The sequence below is a fragment of the Catharus ustulatus genome, chromosome 12, assembly GCF_009819885.2.
Source record: "Catharus ustulatus isolate bCatUst1 chromosome 12, bCatUst1.pri.v2, whole genome shotgun sequence".
NCBI classification, from domain to species: domain Eukaryota; kingdom Metazoa; phylum Chordata; class Aves; order Passeriformes; family Turdidae; genus Catharus; species Catharus ustulatus.
Genome location: NC_046232.1, coordinates 3,230,452 through 3,247,180, shown reverse-complemented (window position 1 = coordinate 3,247,180; position 16,729 = coordinate 3,230,452). Strand labels below are relative to the sequence as shown.

At 45.1% G+C, this 16,729-nt stretch overlaps 2 protein-coding genes across 3 annotated transcripts in view; both read right to left on the bottom strand.

Moving 5' to 3' along the window:
• Window positions 1-10,252, bottom strand: part of BBS4 (Bardet-Biedl syndrome 4) — a 36,299-nt gene extending 26,047 nt beyond the window's left edge. Inside the window, exons 1-2 of one of the 2 annotated variants that reach the window (XM_033070273.1) lie at window positions 10,189-10,252; window positions 8,323-8,374 (exon numbers count right to left, since the gene is read on the bottom strand). In XM_033070273.1, coding sequence (XP_032926164.1) covers window positions 8,323-8,374; window positions 10,189-10,212 — 76 coding nt within the window. In that variant the 5' untranslated portion in view covers window positions 10,213-10,252. Of the gene's footprint in view, window positions 1-8,322; window positions 8,483-10,188 lie in introns of those variants that run through there. The other variant, XM_033070272.1, reaches the window with a different exon arrangement.
• A 1,045-nt stretch (window positions 10,253-11,297) lies between these two features.
• ARIH1 (ariadne RBR E3 ubiquitin protein ligase 1) overlaps window positions 11,298-16,729 on the bottom strand; it is a 50,149-nt gene continuing 44,717 nt past the window's right edge. Inside the window, exons 12-14 of the mRNA XM_033070588.2 lie at window positions 16,093-16,353; window positions 15,537-15,649; window positions 11,298-12,821 (exon numbers count right to left, since the gene is read on the bottom strand). Coding sequence (XP_032926479.1) covers window positions 12,737-12,821; window positions 15,537-15,649; window positions 16,093-16,353 — 459 coding nt within the window. The 3' untranslated portion in view covers window positions 11,298-12,736. The remainder of the gene's footprint in view (window positions 12,822-15,536; window positions 15,650-16,092; window positions 16,354-16,729) is intronic.

Sequence of the window (16,729 nt, the reverse complement as noted above, 5' to 3'; positions counted from 1 at the left end):
CCCATCTGTGCCTGTCTCCTTTTTGCCTTGAGCTTCACAAGCTGCCAACACCACGAATTCCGCTACCATTTGTAAATCCAGTGTAAGGGAGGGAATGAGCACCTTCTGGGCAAAAATAACACTAAAATAATAGGACACACACTCAAACAGCTTCTACAGAACAACAAAGCCCTGCAGGGAATTGGATTTTCCAAAACAAGGTATGACAATGGATAGAAAGCACTTGTAAGCTCTAAAATCAATCTTCTTATCAAGATTTAAAACTAACAGACTGCCTTGGTGTCAGAGGAGCATTCTACAAATTTCTAGCAGAGCCAAATTTAACAAAAAATCCTCTTCCTTCCTCAGACTCTTACTGAGACTGTGGCAGTATAAATATATTGGAGCTTTGAAAGAAAACTAGCACAGGAACATTGCTCTTCCTATGCCCAGATCCATCCTTGGAGTTTGAAAATGGAGCCGTTAATGTATTCAAAACTCAGTAATAATGAAAAATAACCCCAAAACCCGGCACTCAGAAGAGGCTCTACAAGCTGTATTTCACTCACCATGTGTGAGTGAATATATGTGAGAACAGAGCTTGTGCTTGTATGCACAAATCCCTCTAAAATGGATATAAGCAACAGGAAAAAAAAGGACCAGCACTGCAGCCATCCTCTGTTTAATCCCTTTTCCCTCTGTTTTTCCCGTTTGCAAATTGTTGCTGGAACATCTGTAAATCAAGCCCTAAAGCCGTGTGGTCGCTCGTTATTTACAGTCAGCTGGGGTTAATAAAACTCATCACACACAGCCCGGCGCTGGCAAGGAGCCCTAACTCATCCCCAGAGCTGCCTCCCGCCGTTTAATAGCTCCACGAGGTGCCGGCAAAGCTGGAAGGAGCCTGGAAGACAGCGGTTTAAACAACAAAAAAAGCGCAACATTTCTGACTCTCCACCTCCCCCTGCAGGAAAATTAGCCAAGGATAGATGAAAGATTTCAAAATTGTATCTTAAATTTGATTTATACTCCAGGTCATGGGGAAAAAAAGGGTATTTTCTCTTGCTACTTTGCACTGCATAAATCTCACTGAGTTGCTTGCTCAGATTTGTGGGTTTTTCTGATTTAAGACATTTACAGTTCTGAGTTACTCTAAAGAAATAAATACATTGGTTTTTCAATTAATTTGCCATATAAATAGAATTTATTTATTTATTTATTCAATTGTTTGTCTTCTACTCCATGCTGCTGAAGCCCAACCTTAAGGTGAAGTGGTATGATCTGTAAATAAAAACACACTTGGCATCCCCCAGGACCTCCCACTGACAGTGAGGCTCCCTGGGGCAGAACCAGTTTGGTCACTGGGAAATCTCTGTTAGCAGTAGGAGGCTGGTGAGATACCACTGTGCAGTCCTGCACCCATCTGGGGGGGATGAGATTTACACAAATTAACACAATTACATGATCCTGCTCCTTACTCCCTAAAAAGTTTAATTCAGGCCTGATAATGCTCAATTCAAGTCTAAAATTTGATTCAAACAAGTAACACTGGAGAGAATTTTTTTAAAATTTGAAAATGTATGGTCTTTCTGAAAAATGAGAACTGGAAGTCTGCTCTGCATGAGCCAATTTTAACCATCAGTGCTGACTGCTGAGCAGAGATGTGCTCAGAACAGAGGAAAAACAAAAAAATGGGAGAAAAAAAACCCCAAAAAGGCTACTCTACATTTTAGTTCTTAAGTCCCTGAGGATGCAGACACCACACTTGGAGATACTCAAGGATCCAAGCCCTGACATGACATCCCAACTCTTATCTTCTCTGTTTAAAGCATGTCCTGCTTGATGCCTTGTGCTTTTGTAGGCAAGGTGGAGTCTGAGCTCTCTCCATGTTTCTGTTTGCCAATGCTGTTCCTAGATTTGGGAAACAGAGCACACCATTGCAAAGTCATGGCAATAAAATGCCTTTTGAACAGCAGAGGTGGTCTGAGATACTCACTGCAGGCTCCTCACTGCCTCCTCCCACAGCAACACTGGGATGGGAGATACTTCCCTCACAAAGTGGCTGCAGGCATTCCCAAAATAACCAGCTTCTCATTAATTCCTGTATCAGGAGCAAAGTAGTTCGGGGATTTCCAGTCTAATCCTTCCTTTGGCTTTAATTCCTGTGCTTAGTCTTTTTCTGTCTACAGCATGAGGTATTTCACATGGAAATTTAAACTAAAATCGTTATAAGGCATTTGTAAGAAAAGCTTTTCCTTTAGAAAGCAAAATAAAATTCCAACATGGTGAGGACCACAATCCAGCCATGTCAGGAAACCTTCCACTCCATAAGAACCTGTCCTTGGTTCATCCACTGCCAAAGAATGTTACATTGAAGGAATATCATAAGAACATAGATATATATATACACAAAAAAAATACAGAAGGTGGCCTTGCAAACATTTCAATACTCCCTACTACAAGACCTTATAGTTTGAGTTCTTCCAGCCTCATTGCCTCAGGATGAAGTTTTCCAGGTGGGAAATCCCAGCCAATGTCAAGATGAACATTTGCCTGTTTCCTCTACTGCACAAATGTGTTAATTGATATAGTCTTTAATTACTCAGTCACAGAAGCACACCCTGCCTCCTTCTAATTAGAAGTATTAAAATGAATCACAGTCAGGCAAGGAATGAAATTGTGGAAAATTACAAATAAACCAGCGACTAAATCCCAGGAGCTGCAGCATGCATAATACAGCTGGAAGCGTTGGTAGTGAAGGGGACAGGCCCTGCAAGGAGTGAATGGAGATCCTTTTGATTCAAAAAGCCCTCAGTGAGCTGCTCCTTGCTCAACGCCTCCCATCATTCCCGTGCCACAGATGCTGTAGGAGAGCAGGGCTAAATGCAGCAGGTGATTATGTCACCAAAGACTCAGATGTTCAAATTCCAGCTGCACATTGGGAATTCTGACTCTTGAGAGAGCTGCACCTCCTTCAAGTGTCTGAAAATGAAGGTATGAGTGACTTTCCAAGGACAGGAACAGGCATCCTGAGGAAGGGATTCATCCCAGCACAGGTGGCTGGGAGGTCAGGGAATGGCACGGGTGCCCTTTCCACTGACTAAATAGGGAGCACGGGTGATCTGCTGAGACTTGTTCTGCATCAGAGACATCTCAATGTGGAGAGATGAATCCCACCCTTCCTAAATTTGTCACTTACTATTTTTACAGAATTATTTTTAAATTCTCACCAGGAGATGACATTTTATCTTACACAGCACGCCAACAAACTGCAGTTGAAGGCTTTAAAATATAAAGAAACTTGCCTGGCATCAAGGAGTTTCAAAGAAGCTTCAAAAATGATTTTACTTATTTTAAAAACTGGCACTAAAATGTTCCCTGTTGTGCTGCCTGCAAAGGATTCCCTGCTCTCGTCAGCACAGATATTAATGTACATGCACAAGAGGGCAGAGCTGTGCTAGCACATTCCAATTTAAGTATTACCAGTTCTTTGCAGTGCAGGGATTACTGGACTGTTATTTTGGGGAGAAGAGGATGAAGTGAAGGATATTATAGAATTTAATTACCCAGAAATGATAATCCATTTTTTAATCTCACTAGTCAAAACCAGCAGCTGCATCAGATCCTGAGCATCACACACAGCACTCACTGCTCCCCACTTATCGGCGAGATGGAAACACCCAAGTCTCTTACATAAAACAATGATGTAATTACCAACTAATCTATCTTATTTAGGAACCAATTTCTTTCCACAAGGTTGGGGGTTCAAACAGACTAAAAGATCTTGGTTTGCACATGGCCAAATGGAGGCAAATGGGTATGGACAGATAAGGGCCGGATTGGCTCCCTCCGACCACGACATTCCCACTGAGGTCTTTTCTTCCTGACACACTTAGAAGTATTAATTAATTTAACTCAAGGGGGTTGTTTTTATCTGGATTTCTCAGGCAGCTTCACTCTTACAAGTTCAAAGGCAGCTTTGAAGCCAGCTCAAAGAATGGATTTATACTGATTTAAGAAACTGTATCAGGAATTCAGAAATTATCAGCACTACAAGTGGAATTGACTCCATGGGGTAGAGAGTTCCTGTTCTTCAGATTAAATACTCACAGAATCCCTTAAAACATCTGCAGGAGCAGGAGGGATTCCCACTGGTTCATCTGGGCAAGCAGGAGCCATGCAGAGAAAGACAGGACAGCTCATCCAAAGCCACTTACCTATTTCTGCATAATCTGAGCATTATTCATTACCGAAGAGCCACATCGTGAGATGGTTTATTGTCACTGGCACTTCCTAGCCAGAGGCACCACCCAACTGGCCAAGCAGTGCATTGCAATATATCCATTTATATGATACTTTTCATTTCATGTCTCCAAATGTTTTGTTAGCCAAAAGCCTAAAGCATCCAAAATCTGTCATTGGATATTAGGCCAAGTTTGTGGTTGATAAATGGAAAGCAACAAAAGCCAGAGCACTTTTCCAAAGGTCACACTTAATTCCTTGCTTCAAACCCTAGAAAAAACATACCTACAAACATCCAAAAAATGCCCCAATGCCCAGGCCTGGGAGAACACTTGATCTCTGCTAACAGTTTCACAGGGTTTTCATTGCGAAAATTATCTACCTGACCCTTGCTGTGCTAAGTGCAGAGGTGGTTGATGACAATTCAGAATTCTCATTCTTGACAGATTAATGGATTTTTGAGACAAGTTCTTCCCAGTGATTGAAGTGAAATCCATTTTGCTCCAGTGAGTTTATTATACTATGGACACATTTAGGATTCTACCCTACCATTAAAACACCATCAGTGCATCTCAGGAAGTCTGAGATCTCATATTCATGTAGAAATCCAAATGCATTTAAAATTGTCCCATTAACCTCTGAACTGTTATTAGACAAACACGAGCCCAGAACTTACTTTCTAAACATTTTTTTCCACAATAAAGGGAGATAAATTCAAGGTATGTTATATTATAAAAACAAACAACAAACAAGCTGGTAAAAGCACTTCTCCACTCCAGTATTATCAGATCCTATAAAATTATTTGATTTGCCTGCGTGGGAAAAAAGAAAGTGGGAAGATGGGAGACTGCCTATCTCAATTCCAAACCAGTAAAGCATTTAGGAAAATATCTGATTAATTTAGAATGCAGGAGGGAGATTAAAACTCCACCTCAGCAGGCTGACATTAACTCCTTATCACTTCAAGGAACAGAGCTCCCTTTATTCCACCCTCAGTTGCTTGGGGATCAACACAGGGAGTTATGAATCTTGATGGAGAAACAAAGGGAACTGATTTTTGGAGCAGCTCTCCCAACAGGGGATAAAGGACAAATAATGAATGCTACTCCTGTGTCAGCTGCTGAGGGATGATTGTCACCAAGTGTGGCCACAAGATACTCAGAGGGAGTCGCCTCCACCCCTGCTGTTAATTCAGACTGTAGCATGGAGAGATTTCAAACCCAATTCCACCAGTACCATCTGCTCCAGAACTTTTAGACTTCCTTCGTCCTTGTTGAACACTCATCCTCTTCCCTCAGGGCTGGCCTGCCTACTAGCCATACTCTCCCAAATCCCAACTTTTGGGCTTTGGCAGCCCAACAGCCACATGATGGATCAGCTACTTCAGGAGCAAATTCCACCTCCAAACGCAACGTTACTGTTTTAAGAACCATACAATCCAGTTGCTAAACACTGGTTGTAGGTTCCCTTTTCTTGGCTCATGGGCAGGATCATAGGAGGAAAGCAAGGAAGAGTGAGGGGAAGCTACTCAATTCAGGTTCAATATATCCAATGTATTCAGACCTGAATCACTGAAAACGTGGCCCTCTGGTTAAAGCTACAAACCTCACCTGTGTATTTTGTCACTCCAATGATTTTTGGCAAATCTGAGACTCCATTCTCAGAAACACACATTTAATACTTCACTCCTGCCCAGTACAAACACAGACAAGCTGAATAGGCTGAATGCAGCACTGTGACGGTTATTACAGGACCTCAGTAATGACCTGGTCCCACTCTGCTACACCTGTGTGCAGCCACATCATCCACTATTGCTCTATGTGGGCACAATTTTTGCCCACACCAAACTGTTCATATGGTCTCTGCATTTCACAACATGTTTGTGCTAATGTTGAGTTCAGGATCTCTCTTGCCAGAGAAAACACTGACACCAAGGCTTTATCCTGCTTGAAAACACAATGAAAATATGAAAAGGCAATTTGCTGCAACAGAAAGTGGCCATTCAGTGTTTAAAATGTCATTTTAAAATAAGTTTAGCAATACTCTTCTGTTAAAACAGCACTGATGTAGCCAGGCTCCTAAAGCTCATCGTAATTCTCCCCAGCCAAACTAACACGGGATGAGATAGTTAATTAAGATGTTCTACAAATATTTTATTAAAAAAAAACCCAGCTGTCATGGGAAAAAAGGATGCTGCTCTTTCCTGCCAAATTCCACAAAAACATATTCAACATCCCTTCATTCCTCTCCTCCTCTTTTTCATGCCCCCAGTCCCCCGCCCACACACAGAGGACACTGTTACATCACTCCAAGTACAAATCTTTTTGTTGCCCTCATTTCCCAGAGATTAACCATCAGGCAGCTCAAATCAGCTTTCCCCGCTGCACTGAAGTCAAATATTAAACAGCAGAGCCCAAAGGCTTTGAAGGCATTTCAGTCAGAATGACCCGAGGTGTGCCAGGCACTGGAGATGCCTCAATTTACCTTAAAGGACAGAAAAGAGAATTACAAAAGTCGTAAGTTAGAGGATTTTTTTTAAAATCATCATAGTTTACTTGGAGTCAAGGGTTGTGTCAGTATAAAAGGGAGATCCAGAGCCACAAATAAATGGGACTTGCACAACGAGGCACAGCAGGGTGGGGGTTATGGAGGATGAGGAGATGAGAGTCATACCCTTTATAGGAAAGGACAGAGATGAAATAGCTCACCAGGGAGTCCATCAGTGCCTCCATGAAGTCAGACTAATTGCCTAAGAGTAACCAATTTAGAGTAATTTTAGAGCCATCCTTGCTCTGAAACAGTTGAGGGTCAAGATAAAAGTAAATCTTGGAGTTATTTTTACTTGCATGCAGGCCTGAAGCAGTAGCAATCAGCTCTGGGCAAGCTACCAGAGAGGCCTGGGCTTGTGCTGAGACCTCAAGCCCCATCTCCAGGAAATCTCAAGGGCTGGAATTCTCCTACTGCGAACTGGGACTATGTGAGGTTGGCCTGAGCTACCCAAAAGCAAAGTGGCTTTTCCAGCTTCCCAGGCCTACATGCAAGGAACCCAGGTAGGTAGAATGTCATTGCTGTGTCCAGTTGCAATCAAAATCCTTTTTATTGCCAGCATTATCCCAAGGCAGGGTCCATCCCAAGGAATACTCTGACAGGCACACCATGGCAGAAAAAGGCCAAAGGACTCTGTTCACCAGCTGAGGTTCCCTGAATGCAAAGGCAAGGGAAAGGAGGACTGCTTCTGGCACTGGGAGTAAATACTCTTAATTACAATCTGAATTGATGGGGTGCTCTGCACACTCCAGAAAGGAGAATCCATCAAAAAAAAAATCACAAAAGCTCAGCTCAGGTAAGCTCTGCAGTGACTAGATCTGTGCTAGAAGGGGAGCAGTGCCACAGAGAAGGAAATGCTTGCTGTGTGTGTCTGGACAAGTCCCGCCTCAAGAATGAGGGAAAGGGGGAAATGAGAGGTCGAAGCATTTACCAGATCCCTCAAAAAACCAGCAGGATTTGGTTAGACATTTTGAACAACAGAAATTGTACCTGTTCCAGTTCAGATTCAACCAAGACTTCAGAACAACAATTTGCATGGAGTGAAAATTAACACATTTTCAGTATCAAAAAGAAAAAGCAAACAAAAGCAAAGGAACAATAACTAAACTCAGTCACAACCTGCCTGATTTGATATCACTTTTACTTCAAAAACTGGAACATGTGACTTAAAAAATCCCCACAAGACATGGGTTTGCTTCCCAAGATTATTTCCAGATCAAGACATCATTCTGAAGAACCCAAAACAAACCCATTATTATTTGAGTGGATAAATGAGTATCAAACTCAGTAACAGCTCCATAAGTAAGTACACAATAAAATAAACAGTCTCACAGATTATAAGCAAACACGATACAGGCTGTGGCTATGGTAAGTCAGCCAGGAACAGCACTGAGCTCACAGAGACCCTGGAAAAATACTGGTACTCAGCAAATTACAGTCTAGACAGTCTCCACTTTTCCCAGAGGACATTTATTTCCTCCTAGACAGCTGCAAACACTATAGAAGAAACCTTAAAACCAACCTGCCCAAGAAATACAATCCTATCTTCAAACAAACCTTTTTTAGGACGGGGTTTTGTTGGTTGTGTAGCCGCTGGCGATGAAGAAACCTGAAAAGACAGAAACCAGGAGTAGTAAATATACCAGGCAAGGTTCCTTGAAGTTTTGTTCCAGAAAATAATCAGAAAGGACAACTGGCAAATCCCAAAGGAGGGCATAAAAATAGCAGCATTGCTGCTGGACAAACTCTGCCCTGCCAAGCAAGGCAGAGATTCCTGTTCCACAGCTCAATTAAATAAACACCCTCATTGTGCAGAGCATCCATGTTCATGGGGTCACTTCTAATCACCAGCATCCTGGGAAGTGATCTTTACCTTGCAAAAAAAATACTGGAGTATTTAAGAAGCTAATTAGAGATCACAGAAAACAACTCAAAAACATTTATCATAAAATATTTATGACGTTGATTAGGGCAAAGCTGTTCCTGGGGAACCGTCTGAGTTCGCAGGATGTGAGCACAAGGATGTCCCATCACATGGAGGGCAGGGAAGCTCCCCCAGCAAACACTGTCCAGAGCTCCCAGTCCATGGAAAATACATTAACTGTGTGTGATTTTCTAACTTTGCATCAACCATCGAACCCTCACAGAAGAGAAATGGGTTTACACAGGAAACTATTTTTATTTTTCACTTTGCTTTTTGGGAAGACACAACACAGGATTTTATACACCTGTGTCACCTCCCATTTACTTAATAAACCATTTTTTAAATCAGAGATTCAGTCGATCTTTGTTCCTTGTAATGTTTTGGGAACATTTTCTAGCTGCATCTTTTTTTTTTACTGGAGATGGGCCAGATCAGAGATGCTCGAGACATGGAAAATAACCCAAGAAAGGCCCTTTTTAAATTTTCCACTGTTTACTTTTTCATTTCTTAACAGTTTTTTAAAATTTTATTGACTTTTCTGATTCCTATTGTGAAAAACTGAGTTGCTATTTTCATGGAATTACCCCAACTCCGAGTACTTCATCCTCAATAGGAATAACCAGCACAAACAACTCATTTTTTTATATATTGCAATTTTTCTTAATCTGCATGCCCATCATTCCAAGTCCTCTCACTCCACTCTGTTAAGACTTTCCTGGAGTTTCTCCTGTTTCCTCCTCACCTGAGTAACTTTCTACTCATCCTTTGCTCCAGATCATTTCTAAGTACACTGAACAACCCAGGCCTGATCGTGACCCCTGTGGGGCTTCACAGCAACCACAAAAAACTAGGGAATTATGGAACGGGTTGGGTTGGAAGGGACCTTATAGATCATTTCACTCCAGGCCCTGCCATGGGCTGGGAAACCTTCCACTATCCCAGGGTGCTCCAAGCCCCATCCAGCCTGGCCTTGGGCACTGCCAGGGATCCAGGGGCAGCCACAGCGGCTCTGGGCACCCTGTGCCAGGGCCTCACCACCCTCACAGCCAGGAATTCCTCCCCAGTCTCCCGTCTGACCCTGCCCGGCAGTGGGAGCCATTCCCTGTGTCCTGTCCCCCCATCCCTTGTCCCCAGTCCCTCTCCAGCTCTCCTGGAGCCCCTTTAGACACTGGCAGGGGCTCTGAGCTCTCCCTGAGCCTCCTTTTCTCCAGGCTGCACACCCCCAACTTCCTCGGCCGCTCCTTGTGCTGCAGCCCGTTCCCCCCATCTCCGTTACTCTTCTCTTTTTCCAGCCCCTAATAATCGATTATTAACGTTGATTACTTCAGCAAACGCGGAATTTCCCTCACGTTTTCCATACCAAGTGTGCAGATTAAAAACTCGCTCTTCAAAAGAACTTCCGGCCGCCGCCGCCGCCGCCCCCCACGTCCCTCCACCTCCTCTCATCTCCCCTCCCGTCCCTCTCGGCCCTCCGAGCCCGGGGGGCTCTCAGCCCTCACCGTGGTGTCCTGCGGCTCCGCCATGGCCGCGGCGGGCTGGAGTTGCCATGGCGACCGCCCGCCACTTCCGGCACGGCCATGGCGCGCGGGGCACGGCGGGAAGTGGGGGGGGAAGGACTCCGGCTTTTCCATCCCCCCTCCAGCTCCCCGACCCCGTTTAACCTGGAAAACACCCAAATGACCACAGAAATAATAAAATGTCCGGCTTTTTGAAGGTTTTATTGGGAACTCCGTGGTGTAGAGGGGAATGAGGCCGCTAGTGAGGAGGGACGGCCCGGGAAGCGCTCAGCGGGCCCGGCCCCGCTCCCTCCCCGCCCCACAGCAGCAGGAGGGAGGTTGGGATGGCGGATTCTTTTTCCTTTTGTATTTCCACAGTGTCTGTGGGGATCGGGTTCCACCAGCCAGGTAATTCACCTGCGAGCGCCTGAAAGCCGCAGGAAAGGAACTGCAGCAGGTTCTCCCGCAAGAACAGGAGCCCTTAGGTTTGCTAAGAGGCAGCGGGATTGAGGACGCCACAGACCGAGTTTCCTTTAGAGTGGAGTGCCCACATCGTTGGCGTATTCCTTTCGGGAAACACGGAGTGAAAACCCAACGCCTCTGTGCTTGCACCTGCCCAGCCCACCATGCTCCAGCTCCGAGTGTTTCAATCAATGCATGAAGGGAGGATTCCCACCAGGAATGGCAGGGATGAACACAGCTCTGCACCCTGCCACCCCTCCAGCAGCACCAGGAAAAGCACAGGGAAAGCGGCTGCACTCCCTCACCTCTGATTTCCAGGGCAAAGAAAGGGAAAAGCAGGCACACAGGGACAAAACCACACCCGTGTAACGGCGGTAGGAGCAGTGAGGTAGCCAAAGTGACCTCGCTGCCAGCTGGAAACAGCATCCCGTGTTACAGCCCTGCCTGGGAAGCTGCCTTTTTTATTTGATCCCTTCACAACTTCCATCCCCTGGAAGCTGGCAGTGTGGCAGGAGGCTGACAGGACACTTGCCTGGTGAAAAATACCACAGAAGGAATTCCTATACAGGAGCAAATTTAATAAAACCACCACCAATTGTTTACTTTAACATAGCTCTTGTTACAGAAATCATAAAAATGGACTCAGTAGCTAAACTCATTAGTTCTTTCCCCTTTTAATTGAAAAATACTCCGCTGATTTCAGCTTCTACTGCACTAGATAGAGTGTTAAATAGTTGCCAGGACAGGACGCCCAGTGATTGAGCCCAAAACAAACACAAAGACAATTCCATCAGCTTTCCTTTTCAATGTTATGACTCGTTATAATGAAGTGAAAATTAAAACAGCAAGAAAGGGTCCTTTTGATAGATGAAAGGGAGGGAGAGGAGATCCATAGACAAAATCTCACAGGAGGTCTTTGGAGAAGTGATGCAAAACACAAAACACCCCTCCTTGTCCTACCTGGGGATCCAAAACAAACCTCTAAAAACACACATACACACACACATACACACACACACACACAGATGCCTCCTCTGGGATCAGAGCACGTGTCCTGCGTGCACGAGTGGGAACAGAGAGCTGGATTTGGGCAGGTAAAGTTCTGGGGCCGAAAATAAACCAAGAAAAAAGCAAAGCATCCTGAACCAGAGCTCCAGGAGCTGCGAGGGGCCGCGTCCGTCGCCAGCAATGGATACACACACAGACCTGGGGGAGGCCCTGGACAGAAAGGAACTGCAGGAAGAGGAAAAACCAAACAGCTCTGGAGAAAGCCTTCCAAAAAGAAAAGAAATAAAATATATATATAGATATATTCACTACACCAGCACACACTTCCCCCACCCCAGCCCAGGGAAAAAAACCAAAACCAAACAAAAGAATCAAACTGAAAGAAAATGCACAGCAAATAGACATAATCTTGAAGATTTTTAAAGAATAAATATTTTTTTGTAATTAAACATTATGCAAACACGTGCCACGCTTGCTCTTTGTCCATGCATATGCGCTATATACAACTTTGAAAAATACTGTGTTGTCCTCTTTTTGTTTTAAAAGTCATATACAAAGGTTGGGGTTTTTTTTTCCTTGCTGTGTACCCCCCTCCTTCCCTCCCCAAAAATCATCTTTACAATGAGCCAATCCACATTCATCCATGTACTTGGGTGGCAGAGAGGAGGAGGGGGGTGGGAGAGCCACCCCCCTTACTGAAGTCCATCAAAATGGCTGGTTTGGACATGAAAAGCGGTGTCAAGAAACTGGTTTAAGTTTTATCTGTACTACACACAGGAAAAGAAAGAGAAAAGAAAAAGGAGTTGGCTTGGAGGATGAAGCTACGTTACAAGTTAAAGTTGGAGGGTTTCTTAGTGCGTCTGTCACACTCTTGGCCGCCTAGAATACTGTTGTACAATGGTTTATCTACCTTTTTTTATTACAATATAATTTACTTAATTTTTCTGTTAACAAAACAGAATCCCGGTACTACAGACCAGCGGTGTAAGAGGCGGAGCAGCGCCCTGGGTGGGTTTTATTGGAATTGCATGAGCACTCTAGGATGGGAAAGGGTTCAGAGTTCATTGCTGCAGGGCCGGGCTCAGTCCTCGATGTACTCCCACAGGTCCTTCTCGTAGCCTTCATGCACGTGCTGCAACAAAACCTTCCGCCGGCTCTCGCAGTATCTGCAGGGGACAGGGACAGCATGGAAAAGGCACGTCAGGAATCATGGAGCATGCCTGGCACTGAGTTACCCAAACCTACAGCACGCCTCACTTCTGATAGAGGTGATCCCCCGAGAAGAGAATTTGTATTTACAGCCCATTAACAGCACTAATTAAGACTCTGGTTGCTCCAGTCACTCAGCTCCAGATCCCTGGCTGGAAAACCAGTGTGCAAATTCAGAGTTTTTCAGGCAAAAGTATCCCCAGAGCCTCGACAGCTGAGAAACCTTCAAGAATAACTGGAAGAGGAGGAAGCAGCAGCTGTGGTTTGAAAAAGCCTGAGCACAGGTTGGTGGTGATAGATGAATGGGATGAGCTCTCCTTAAACGTGGGCTGATGCCTGCTTGTCTTGGGTTACAATACAGAACTGTTATTCCTAATTCCCATATCTTTGCCTGAGAGCCATTTGATTTCAAAATTATAATAATTTGGAGGGAGGGGGTTTACATTCACCATGTCAAAGAGAGGCTCCTGCCTTTCTTAGCAGACATCTGTCCTCCAAACCAGGACACTGCTCTAAGCCCCATCAGGACAACAAAAAGGCATGTGTTAGTTGGGAAAAGCTAGCTGGAAGCATTGAAGGCCAGCTGGTGTCATGGAAAGCGTCCCTGCCCATGGCAGGAGGTGGAACAAGGTTTACTTTAAAATGCCTTCCAACCCAAACCAGTCCATGATTAAAACCTCAGGAGTACTGACAGTTTTATTTCCCAGTGGAGATGGGAAGCAGTCCAAATGTTACTGGTCTAGCTGGAGAGCAGGTTTCACCTCACATCCCAACATGTGGTTCTCAGAGGGACACTACTACGCCCTTGGAGTATTCCCACCTATGCTGACTGAAAACTGCTGCACATAAAACTGATCCCAGAGTCCAGTCCAGTCCTCCCAGGATCACTGATCCTGAGGAAAAGGGATCTCACAGAACACAGCAAAGGATACCACGGTCCTTTCGGGTGTGCTAGAAGACAAAAAGCACAGAAACATTGAACGAATTCAAGTTCCAAGAGCAAACTCTAAATAAGCATCTGAGAGGCTCTGGCTGCTGGGAACCTGGCTTGCTTGGCAGTGGTCAGGCATCCCTGGGAGAAATCTCCCAGTGGGAAGCTATCCCTGACCACAACACACACTAACACCTGGCAGGAATTCCTCACCTACCGCTCAGGACCTTATCAGAATGGCTAATTTATCCATCAGAGCAGCTATGGCTCCCCTCACCGCTGTCAGCACCGTGCACAAAGTCCCATTGATTTTCAGGAGCATGTGATGGCAAACACATGGCCTCTGCCTTCCAAACTTTAGTTATTTTTCTGCTGGTTGGGTGGGGGGGGGCTTAATCCTGTTTTCTAGATATGTCTCTGCAAGCAGAGAGATCCAAACAGCTGAAACCAAACCAGCCTGGAGGGCAGTTCCTGCAGCTTTAAACCCACCTTGGTGACATCCTGCTCCCAGTCTTGCATCAAAGGGCACCGTGCAGGACATGATTAAGGCATGACTAAACTGGTTAATTAGGGACCTGCACAGGCTTGACAGATGCATTCTTTCTTCCCAGAAATGTGAAGGCAGGTTTGGGATACTGTTTCCAAGCAATTCAGGCTATATTAGGTTTTAATTTCATTTCTACAAAAGCATCCAGGTTCAGAGGACTGACGTAAACAAGCAGCTTCATCTGAAATACCAAATTAAAGGTGGCCCTAAAGGGTAAATTACAAAATGTCTTCAAAAAAGAAGGTCAGGAAAGTCTTGTCCAGCTCCAGCTGCGCTGTCAAAGTTGGGCAGGATGAGGCACCAAATCTTAACAGCTCCTGCCACACCCCAGAGTCCATTGAGCTCTACAGCTCACCCAACTTTGAATATTTTCTTCCCCCTAAGCCAGGCATAACAAATTCAGTGATTTTGGCAAAATGCCTCAGAAATGCAAGCCGTAATCCTGTGACTCATCTGCATTTTCAGCTTTGTACTTTTCCACTGTGCAGAAATTATTCCCCTGAGACTGAACAAAGCACTGGCATCTGTGTCACCTGGACCCCAGTCCCCTGCTCCCCTTCCCAGCTGGGCAGGCTGCTCTCTCCCTCTTCCTCAGGGACAGCTTTCCTACACCCACGTTTTGCACAAATGGACCCAGCAGACAATTAAAAGAGCCAATTGCTCTCTGCTGGCAGTTCATCCTAGGCCAAAGCTGGCAGCTTGGAACAACAAAATCACTCCTTGTTCTTTGGCTCTCACTCTGCAGATCCCATCCTGGTGCTGGCCATTCCCACATGCTCCTTCTGTACAAAACAGCAGTTTACTGAGAGCCATTGCTTCTGGACAAGGGATTTTTTCCATTCCAGGGCTGCATCTTCCAGCTCCTGCTCTGCACAGCAGATGGAAGACAGAGCTGGAAGCCTCTCCCCACAGGCTGTCACCTTCCCTGAGAGCTGGTCCCAGAAGGGACACAAAAACATACTGCCAGCATCTGCATGTGGGTTTTTCTGGGAGGATTCGAGGCTGACGTGGGACAGCACTGCTGCTCTCAGACATTCAGGGACTGGCTGTTCACAATGGGTGGCACAAAGCCAAGAGCAAGTCCAAGGATGTGGCTCTGGAGAAACTGTATCTTGGCAACTGCTCAGATCACTACCTGTCATAAGGCATGGCAACGCTCACAGCTTTGAGAGAAAGGAGTATTCCAACACAAACCTGTACTTATCCTGTACTTTCTGCTTTATGTCTTGCAGCGAATCTTGGGATATATCTCGCTCCAGGTACCCAGAAAGCACCTCTGTAGCATTCTCTAAGTCTGCTTGGTTATTCTGTAAAGACAAAAAAAAAAACACGCTTGAGGGGGCTGTAAAGGAAAGGGGGAGATTTTTATTTCAGCACCATTGGAATCAGTACCAAAATAAAAAAGGATTAGATATCACAGAATCCCAGACTGATTTTGGGTGGAAAGAGACATTGAAACTCATCCAAGTTCACCTACTGCCATGGGCCACCTTCCACTAGACCAGGTTTCTCCAAGCCCCATCTAACACTGTCTTGAACACTTCCAGAGTTGGGGCAGCCATAGCTTTGTGATTCTGTGACTCCCTGAGCAAACAATCCTACACAATGCCCAGAGAGCCTCTAACTTCTGTACAACAGAATATTAAACCAGACTAACTTGAGTAAAAGTGGGGACTAGAGGCCTCCAAGCATTAAATCTTATTTCCTCAGTTTTGCAATTTGAATTCCTGATAACCCCATTTTCTCCTACCTCAAAGATAATGGACTGATTATTCTTTTTGAGGTAGAAGGCAAAGACGTAAGTGTACATGAGTGTGGCACGACACTGGCAGAGGACGTCGACTGCTTTCTTCAGGAACTGCACCTCGATCCATGACATGTTGTGCTGCTGCATCTCCTCCATCTTCTGCTTCACCTGAGCATAGAGCTTGTGCTCGAAGCGCAGGCTCTGCATGTGGTTCATGTAGCGGTTGCAGTAGAACAGGTACCTCTGCAGGGCTGCTCGGGATCGCTGTGTTAATTCCCATTAGGGAGAAAGAAAACAAATAGTTAAAACAAAGTAATGGCTGCAAGAGAAGTAGACCCTTCACAAGGCTCTTCCTGATCCAGAGAACGAGCTTCCTTTCCAAAGGAGGCTCCTCTCCCGTGACGTTGGGCAGACGGCTCCGTGCGGCCCCGCTAACCCTGAGAAGCACCTGGGCACTTCCCAACACAACTCTGACATCCTCACTCCCAACCTTGAAAGCAATTACAATCACACTGCTCAAGCCTCCTCACTTTTGTATTTCAGCCTCTCGACTCAAGGTACAGCACTCAAATGCTTCCAGCGTCATGACGAAAGTGGGAAGATGGGTGTTTTGTTGTTTTTTTTTTTTCTAATAAGGCAT